Here is a 10487-nt window from a genome sequence, read left to right as displayed (position 1 = left end):
TAAAGGATCAATGTTATAAATCATAACATTCTGAGTCATAATATTTATTATAAGAGCTGACCAGGTTGTCTCGTCAACGCTTAGATTTGTTTTGAATGGGGGATAGCGTTGCTCGTACTTTCTCCAATAAACTAGATTCAACGACCTTAACTACCTTTGTTATCTTCTGTCTTGCACTCACAGAAATTGATCAGGGGGTGCCGGTGGTTTTTCCGACGAGAACCATCTGATGCTTAAGTCAGTATGCTAGGGTTTCGGAAAAAACTTTGGATTATCAATCTATGTAAATTAACAATTCTTATATAAAATAAATATCTTAGAATGCTAAAAGAAAAACAATTATAGATTCAAAATGGCAGAGTTTCCCCTTGATCCTTTTTTTTTTCTCTCCCCTCTCATTGTGATTTCTCGGGCTTTATAGGCGGTCACCCTTGTGTCTGGAATCCACATCCTTAATATTTGGGCCTTCGTGGGCTTAATGGGTTGCAAAAACCGTGCAGTGGTTAAAGTGCCTTCCTCCGGACGGTTGGGAAATGGCAAAATAGTCGCTTGGATGTGGGTGTCGTGCCCGATTTTTCATGAACAACTCTCTAGTCGAGCTTTGGTCGTACCCCGAAGTGGACCCTGGTGCCGTCTTGTAATTTTCCTCTACGAGGAGGTCCAAGTGGTTAATCATTATCTTGTCTGGCATTCTCATGAGCCTGAGGAGATTGTCCCTCGACCATATAAGAAAGAACATGCGTAGCTGGTGTTCTTTTGATCACCCAAATATAAGTTATCTTCATAAATTCAATTTCTTCCCAAAAAAAGAAAGAAAAGAAATAGTGGATTTTATGAAAATGCTTTGTGAAACTGTAACTTGGCAATTAAAATAGGTTGTTTTAAAAAAATGGCAATTAAAATATCAATGAGTAAGGAGGAACCATGAATGGAAGACTATTTTAGGTATTTCTTTTTCCTTTTCCTTTTCTATTTTTATTTTTTTCTAATTTAATAGAATAAAAATTATGGAGATGAAATGTGAGCATTTTCTGCTGATATTTGAATGAAAACATTGATACAAGATACAAAATTGAGAAAGAAAAGGAGGGAGCTGCAGCTTCAATCTACAGCATCTATGCACTATACTGTAAACATTTTGGGTATATGTACACACTAACTAATGGAACCTATTTCTGCTTCTAGCACTCTGTTCATGATCTTGCTGCACATTTGCAGAACTTCTTTGCCTCACAGGGCTCTTGACACCGCAAATCCTGTGCTTAATCCGCCAAGGAAACAGCATTTCTAGGCCACAACCTTTAGGCATGCTGTACGATCTCCTCACAGCTTGTGGAACACATGCCTGTGGATGATTACAAGGAAGTTTCTTCAGGCTTTCCGAAACACTCAATACAGATGATGTAGCCAATGCAGCAGCATCTGGAAGAAACCTGTCAATGATGTAACTTGGAGAGATACATTGATTATGCCCAAGTGACTCGGAATTGAACCCATCTAACCCATGACCCTTTTCAGCTTTTTCAACAATGTCCATAGCTTCGGTTAGTGATAGTACCTCAGCAGCATCAGAAAACAAATCATCATTTTTGTCACCATAATCATCATCAACATCAGCTTCGCAGCTATTATCCTGAGAAAACTCCTGCTGAGCCTGGAAAAATTGTGAATCATTATTGCTGGATGTAATTTCTCTCCGCGGATGATGCCGTAATCTGCCTGGTGGGATTCTCAGCCGAGGGGTAACATCATCATCTTGTATGATGCTGTCACTTTTTTCTGAGTCTTTAGGCTTGCCTGCAATTCGCTCCCAAGAAAATGGAATCCTGTCACTTGTATCCTGGAACTTGCCGATGCCTCTAGAATTATTTGTGCAACAATTTTCTTCACCAATGGAGCTACCATGGCGCTTTATTGATAAAAGTGGTGCATTGAAGTCTAATTGCTTTCCAGGGCATGCGATATCCATAGCCTTTCCCTTTTCTTCTTCCATTTCTGATAATATCTTTTCAGAATTCTGCACAAAGATTACTTGAAAAAGTAGAACAGGACTTAAGATTCAGTTGAATGATCGAGGCAATTAGAGCTAAAAGTTTAATGGGTGAGTGAAACTATTAAAAAGAACAGTTGAAACAATGGGTTTCTCGTGCAGTTCATCGAACCGATTAGTTTACTTTTAAAATGCCTACACGTGAGGAGGATAGAAGCTTTCATTTGATATTGAAAGAGGGCCAAGAACTTAGCTCAACGTCGCTCGAATTGTTACCAACAACCACGGAATCTAAACGGCCATGTAATTTTTTTACCTTCCATGTGAAGCTACAGCTGTTACATTGATGTTAGACTACTGGAGCTGGCGTTATTTGGCTTGCCCATGTTGTTTATGTTGTGAGATTTTTGAACTTTTAGTCCTGAGGGAGTGTTCGCAACTTTCGAGCTTCTGCTTTACTTATGAATTTGGATTCTATGTTGAGTTTTTGTGTTACGTGTCTAGATACAATTACTTATCCAATAATAAATACACCATTGAATTTTGGTCGGTAAAATATCTAATTAGCATGAAATCTAAATCTTTTGTAACACTCAGTTATACTTCGCAACTAGTGACTAAAATAAGCACCCTCTCAAATCCCAAACGTACACCCTTTATTCATGTGTGTCTCATATCTCTGTAACTAAATACTAACAAATTTGAGAAGAGGCAAAATGCAGAGATGGGTCTGAATTGGTCTTGTCACAAGTGCGTGAGAGAATAGAGCCCTCTGTGTTTCTAGGGAAAATTTCAAATTTTGTAGAACAACCCAACATGGAGAAAAGTTGACAATACATAGTAACTGCTTAGCAAAATGTAATACATTTGTAATTTTTAATCTTCCAACGAGGGCAGATTTCATCAGAAGCTGCCCTTTCAGGTACATGAATCTTTGATCCTGGTACCACCACTTTCACCAGAGTTGTTTGTATATGCAACAGAACATAAATCATCAGTTGATAAACCAGAAGACATATTTACATGCAATCTCATAGCTGTCTTTCCATTTCTTTTTTTCTCTTCCAAGTGCCTGCTCTCTCACAGACCGTGAAAAGTTATAACTGAAAGCTCTTAATTTGATTTGCTCAGACTAGCATCGGCCTTTCTTGTAAAGGGAAAAAAGAAAAAACAGATGGCAACAATGGAATTGCCAACATAAATACAAACAAGAAAAAACATGTGCTTGGGTTCTGTCACGTTTGTTGTTCATTGACCCTTTCCCTTGCTTTATCATAGAGTTCAAGTGTATCGGTGTGATTGGGATCAAGACAGAGGGCTGCTTCACAGTCTCTTTGGGTGTGGAGATGATTGCCCATCGAGTCGTGAAATGCTGCTCGGAGATGTAGCAGTTGCAGGTCTGGCTTGAAAGCTATGGCCCTTGAAAGTTCTGCTATGGCTTCAGCTTCTTTGTGATCATCCATTAAAACTGACAAGGCAAACATTTTATTAGGCAGTGCAAGAATCCATAACCAGATAATATATGCTAGTGAAGTTCCAATAAAGCACTGTAGCAACAGTTTGATTTGTAAAATTCAAACTAAAGCAGATTTGTATCGTGGGTGAAAGTAAAGCTAAAGTAAATAAAATTAACCAATAAATTTTGGCAAATAACCCAGCATAGCGGATTCCTGACCTTGACTTCTAAAATTCCGTGGACTTACCTCAATGGAAAGTACTAAGTACGAGTGAAAATTAAGTAAAAACAACCCAAGCAAACAATTTGATACACGAGTGCTGCAAATTACTCTTTGAGCCAATTTATTAAATCATGAATGTCTTTTCCAACTTAATTCTAAACTATCCAACTCATAATTGAACCATGAGACAGATTTCAATCAATTGCTAACCATGGAAACTCCTATCATTCTTCAAATTCCTGGTTTTTATTGGCACCTTGCATAACCTCTCATAAAAACATTACCACGACACCATCCATTATTCAAATGTCACTCATCAGCATGTTGGACTTCTCAGTGGCTACATAGAAGCAATCCTGCTTAACATTGGTAATAAACAAACTAAAATGTACAAAGAGAGCCTGAATGGTAAAAAACTAAGGAATGCGGCAAAATATATGCCATCATTACTGCTTATAGCTGTCATGATAGGAGGAAATGATCAAATGATGGAGGGGCAAACAAGAAACCTGAGAGAGGCGATTCGTGTTTATCAACTCTTACTGCTGGTAATCTACACCGGCACTTGGAGTAGAAGCAGAAACAGAGGTAATAGAGTTATAAAGGTGAAAAAAATTGTGCAGTGAGAAAATGAAACTAGCTACAGTAGAGGTACATTTTCGCTAGACAAGGGAACTGTAACAGAAAAGGAGAGATTATGCAAGCAAAGACACGAAGAGGATTTTATATTTGTTCCTTAAATGTGAGATTTTGGAAGCCCATTCCTTTAATTTAATCAACCAAAAAAGCCCACTTTTTCAGACAAAAACATATTCACTCTAAAATGAGGTTATTGAGGAGGTGCCATATGTAGGACCAAACATTCAGTGGACCAAGAGGCTCAGTTGATCTCATTAACACCATTAGAACCCTGACTTGAAGTATACCCAGGAAATAAGTAAACCTCCAAATATGGGTCACTAAGTAAACACATCCCATGAAAGGATCAAATAATTATTGGCCTACAGATTTTGAGTTGACGACAATCAATTTTCAAAAGCATCACAGTTGCAAAAGCATGTTTGTGGTGTCACCACAAGATCTCTGAGGTTGAAGCTGATTTGCATTATAAATAAAAAGATTGAAGGAACTAAAATAGTATCATGAAATTACCTGCTGCCCTGTATCTATATGGGTATGTCCTCATGGGATCAAGTTGTGTTGCCATACTAAGATCACTTTTTGCCATGTCACGGTCACAGTATTCCGAACGCTTCTCATAAGCTGATGCATTGTTCCTGGCCTTCTCTATCAACTTTGTCATCTCGTCGTAAGCAGCTTTCCGCTGATTTTTAAGATGATACACTCGTGCAAGGCCCTGGTGCGCTCGTGTATGCTTGATGTTGAGCGCGTTCATGTAGCAATCAGCAGCAAGATCCAGCTTTTCACAGTCAACATAGACACTACCTAAATTATTCAATGCCTGCAAAATGGAAATATCACACAGAATAAACATTTGACACGGTAGATCAAGACACTGTAATCTCTTCAAAAAGATACGCACCTGTCCTTTTCGAAGGCCATCCGAAGGACACCTAAGAGCTTCCTCTAGAAGTTGGATAACATATGCTGAAGATTCAGGATTGAGGCTTGAATCTGCTAAGGCATATGCTTTAAGGAAAAAAGCTTCAAATGATCTCTGAATAGAAATGGACTCCTCAGCCTTAGCCAGTGCTTCTTCACGATGGCCAGTGTCATACAATATCCATCCTTCATAAACTAGCTTCTCATGCTCAGAAGTAGAATAATTTCTGGCCAACCGAAGACTACGCATTGCAGCCTTTTGACTATTTAACCTAAAGCATCAAAAGACAAGAAACATGGTTGGAAAAACAATAGCACTAAAGAGGAGAAATTCTTCTTTCGTATCAGAAACTGAAAGGAAATAATTCAATTAGCAGTTCCAGCATTGAAAAGAAAGTCCAAGAAGTAGAGTTAGAGTCCCTTGTGCTTCATTACAGTACACAATCAATAAAAAGCAAGCAACTGAGAGGCATTAAAAAAGTGTAAGACTGGAATGTAATCTCTTAATGCAATCACAGAAAGATATACCAACCTAAAAATGCGACTTCATATTGACAATAACTTGAATAAATTAGAGTGGAGCTTAAAAGAATGGTCAAATGCTGGACAGAACCAGCAGCAAAAAGCCTGAAGTCACCCTTAAATATTGATAAAAGATTGATGAACCTAGAAAAAAAAATATACGAACCGCAAAAGAAGGAGAGACTGCCTAAACCGTAGGAGGCTTTTCCCAGGGTCATTTGCCAACATATGGTGAACAACAGCCAGTGAGCCGATATCATCAACTGACGACCATCGATCATATAGCTGCATCCAGCAGTCTGCCTGACTCCACTGCTGAACAAGAGGTTGAAGTGTCTCTACCAAGTTGTCACCATGCAACTGCCCGTAAAACATCATGTAAGATGGGTCCAAAGTCAACAGTGCCCGGACATCTCTGAGAGCTCCATCATAATCTTCCAGGGCAATAGAAATCCAAGCTCGCAACTCAAGGCAGTCAGGAGAGACCTTAAAACCAATAATTCTATTGATCTCTGTGATGGCAGCAGCAAGCTTGTTCTCCTCCACCAATAAAATAGCCCGATACTTGTAGGGATAAGAAAGAGTTGGATCCAATTCTGTAGCAGTGTTCAAATCCATCATCTTCTCCTTCCCCGAACAATACAGAGAGCGTTCCTGGTACATCCACCCAACTGGAGTATAATCAGAAATGAGTGAGTTCATCAGCTTGTACGCCGAATACTTGTGCCCACGTTTGAACTTAGTCCTCGCAACACCCACCAATGAATAAATATGACCAGCCTCAACAGCTGCCTTAAACCAATTCTGGGCATCTTTGTACTCCTCCCTTTCAAGCATAACTACACCTAACTGATGAAATGCAAGTTGTTTCTGCCAACTTTCAGTTGCAGACTCCACCAATCTCTCCAAAAGCATTACTGTTGTGTTTGATTTCATGTCTTCCTCCATACCAATCTGGCTTAAGAAATAATACAACACAAAAGAAGCATGACCAACCATAGCCAATCGTTCCCTAGCCTCTGCACTGCAAAAGATTCTCATCACATTAGGATTCTGCATTGAACATGGAAGCTCTCTTAAAAGCACCTGCAAGCAAGCAGCCACAAGAAGATAGGCAGCCTCCTCCAATCCATATTCAATCAACATCACTGCATCCTCAATATCAGAAACCATAGATGCTAAATAGGAATCGCAAGCGGATTTCAGCTCCTCACAACAGAACCGGTTTGCAAAAGAAAGTAGCTCCAAAACAAGACGTGGATCAAAAGAATCTAACATTTTCGTCCTGCTAAATTCCTCAGCAGCTCTCATTGCCTCCACCGAAATCCCATTCTGTGAGAAATTTACCTTCTCCCTTCTGGACTCTATAAAACCACCATATAACATTGTTCTAAAGGGTCTTGATAATGAGGCAATTTTGTATCGCACACACCTTATCTCATCATTTCCAATACAAAATGACATATCCCAATCTTCATCAGAAGTCGAACATTCCTCATCTTCCATGGAAATATCATCACAAAACTCCTGTCTTGCAGTCCTTGAACACAAACAAGAATCATAAACTGACTCAGGATCATAACCAGATACCATAGTAGCCTTAGGGCATTCAAGATTTCTCCCGCAGCAATCCATTGCCGATGTTCCAATAAGTTCATCTTCCCTCCTCTCAAACCTCAACCAAGCAGCAAGCACAATTTTCGTGTGGACATCAACCGCATGCTTTCTAGCACAACGAAGGCTTCTCCGGAACAATTTAGGATCAGACAGTCCCCTAAATATGGCACATTGTTCTAAATACACTCCTGATTTCTCAAACTGGGGACAATCCTCAATCCTACGGTACAAATCAGCTAATGTCTCAACAAAATCAACAAATTTAAGACATGGTTCGATTTGAGGCTCAAGTAGATCAGTTATAGGTAACCCATATGGGAGGACTGATTCTATTACCACAGGGGCCTGGACTGGCATTTGATAACTTCGATTGGATTTTGATCGAATCGAATTGACCCTCAAATGGTCCTGAAGGTGATTTAATAGCTTCTCACCAACACTACTGCCACCGCCACCACCTCCTCCTCCACCACCGCCGCCGCCCCCACCGGCACTGCCTCCTCCACCGGCGGGGGGCCCAGATGGATTAATAGCAAAAACCTGGGTGCCTTTACACCCATCTATAATTTTTAAACTACGCATTGTTGTGAAAAAATTTTGCTGCATCTTTACAAACATATAATTTACCGCTCCAAAATAAAAGATTAAGAAAATATAACCAAAACGCGCGTATATGAAAGATCTGGAAGTCTCAAGAACTAAGATAATGGGATTAATCAATAAACCATTACCTTATACCCTGCAAAACGCCGCCGTTTTTGTTTTTTTTTTTGGGTTGATGAGAAGAAGAACAACCCAGATGGTGATGCAGGAAAGCTAATGAGGGAATAATAACCTCAAATGGATTCTCTCAAAATGTTTTCTTTTTGGCTTAATTTTCCTGGAAATTTTATTTTAAAAAAAAATTGAGAGGAAGCGAGAAACTGAATTGTGTTTTTGTTTGTAGAGGGAAAAGCAAATGTTTCAAGTTTGACGAATCAACAGGAATTTTGAGGTGGCCGTTGAAACGGCCACTCTCTATGGCTCCCTTTGTTCTTTTCTTTCTTTAACTCTCTGAATAAAAAAAATTTATTTTTTTAAAATTATTTTTCCTTTTACGTGAACTTTTGCCATCCAATCTATTTATCTAAAAACACACCCTCTCTTCATTTCTGTCTCCGATGAAGCCTTAAACTCTGTCTTTAGGTTTTACTTTTTGCTTCTTTCGTTTCTGATCTTGTGTTTTGGTTTTGTTTGTTAAACCGTGCTTCTGTGAAAAGCGCGCGTGTGAAAGGATGCGCGCGTGCCCAGTAGAAAAGGAGAACCGTTAAAATCTCCCTGCCTGTCTTTTACTTTTCAGACCCGCATCTATCGCGCAGATCATAGCGGGGCTGGGACGAGGATTTGCCCTTTGACATTCCCTTTCAGGCGCGTGCATGGCCGGATTATTTGCAGGCTAACGACTGTCACGTACTTCTTGAATTTGACATTCAATTAATAAACAGTTTTAGGTATTTTAATTTAAGTTTTAATTTAAATCTCATCTGATTTAGCATTTATATATTAAATAATAATTAATAAATTTTATAAGTTATAAAATTTATCCTCTAATAGATGGATTACACATAATATTAGAATTCAAATGTTGAGTTTCATAATACTATTATTAGTTAATTAATTTATCAAATTCTGAATAATTACATTTAGATCTCTAATTTAATTACTTTTATATTCTCTGAACTATCCATATATTTCTATCTATTTTTATGAAACAGATCCTCGACACGACACTTGGTATTTTTTTTATAAGACAAACATCACTCCTATTAAAACAATGCAAATAATCTATTAATACAGGGTATGACAATGACAAATAAATTAATAAATAAAAAATATTTTAGTTATTTTAAATTCATTAGAGACTTATTTGATAAAAATGGTTAATCTATATCCTTGTTTTAGAACTCTTAGAGGTATAGCCAAATGATTTCTGAACAGTTTTATTTTATTGATTACCGTAACTTGAATCATGGGAGAAGTAGGGGGTTAAAAATTAATTTAGACTTTATACACCCCTCTACTTTTATAAAATATTAAAAAAATTGTTACTACTTTAGAAACTGTAAAAAAAATAGGTACTCGAATGATATTATAGTAATTAAATAATTAAAATTGGGGTCTCCACATTTTATTCTAGTTTTTTCATGTGTGGTTGTCTAATTCATGATTAAATAACAAATTCATTTGCCAGATCATGATGTAGAAATAAAATATGAAAATAAACTTATCACTTTTTTAAAAAAATAGTTAATAAGTATATACTTTATATATTGAAATTTTATTGGAATATCTAATCATTTAAGACTCATTTTGTAAACACCATGACTTCATTGCTATTCTCATTAATATTTTGTAATGAATTTATTATTATTATTCATGAAACTTTATCCGTTCGTAAAGTTGGAGTAGGCGTACAATTGTACATAGTTGATTATTTTGTGGGGGAATCAATATAATATTTGGGAAATGTTAATAACTGCATATAGAAGTGGGGTTGAGTCCATCGGATAAAGCAGAGAGTGTAACTCAGTTGCCTTGGAGAGCGCGTGGAATTGGGATTCTCTGACAGCGAACTGAGGGAACTGGAGTTACATACGAACTAGTCCACATATGCATGAATCGCCTCATTGGTGTCATCCTTACAAGCGTCCAGCACTTCAGTTTCCATATTAGGCTGTTTCGGTATTATCAAATTATCTATTTTTTTTATCGATTATTAAATTATCTATTATCAAATAAAGGAATTGAAAATAAAATAAAATAATATTTTTATAAAATAAACAATTGAAAAATCATATTTAATTCTAAAATTGAATAGAAACAAAGATCCAATACGGTTGAGCTGAAATTAGCTGGTTGGATCGATCGAATTAATGGGACAAAATCAAAGAACTACTTATATTAATTTAATTTATCCTTTTTTATTGTGGCTTTCAATAAAAGGCATGGGACATGATGATGGCAGAAAATTAATGGCGGCAATCATCACGATGCCATACTGCCATTGGAGGAGGCAACTCAATGATCAAAGAAAGTTCTAGAGACTAAGAGCCTGATGAGCATGCCATCCGGGTTTC

General features: G+C 37.6%; 2 protein-coding genes across 2 annotated transcripts; both read right to left on the bottom strand.

Moving 5' to 3' along the window:
* Positions 1-1041: 1041 nt before the first annotated feature.
* On the bottom strand, positions 1042-2420 carry LOC18039448. Its single transcript, XM_006429400.2, has one exon. It carries the CDS (start codon positions 1991-1993, stop codon positions 1160-1162), a length of 834 nt encoding a protein of 277 aa, XP_006429463.1. The 5' UTR covers positions 1994-2420; the 3' UTR covers positions 1042-1159.
* A 287-nt stretch (positions 2421-2707) lies between these two features.
* Positions 2708-8628, bottom strand: LOC18039447 (ethylene-overproduction protein 1). Its single transcript, XM_006429399.2, has 4 exons — positions 5921-8628; positions 5213-5504; positions 4822-5131; positions 2708-3458 (listed from the first exon to the last, which is right to left on the bottom strand). Exons 1-4 carry the CDS (start codon positions 7987-7989, stop codon positions 3226-3228), a joined length of 2904 nt encoding a protein of 967 aa, XP_006429462.1. The 5' UTR covers positions 7990-8628; the 3' UTR covers positions 2708-3225.
* Between the last annotated feature and the right edge of the window lie 1859 nt (positions 8629-10487).

The sequence above is a fragment of the Citrus clementina genome, unplaced genomic scaffold (genome assembly GCF_000493195.1).
Source record: "Citrus clementina cultivar Clemenules unplaced genomic scaffold, Citrus_clementina_v1.0 scaffold_6, whole genome shotgun sequence".
In the NCBI taxonomy this organism is placed as follows: Eukaryota; Viridiplantae; Streptophyta; class Magnoliopsida; order Sapindales; family Rutaceae; genus Citrus; species Citrus x clementina.
This window is presented reverse-complemented; position numbering and strand designations above follow the sequence as displayed.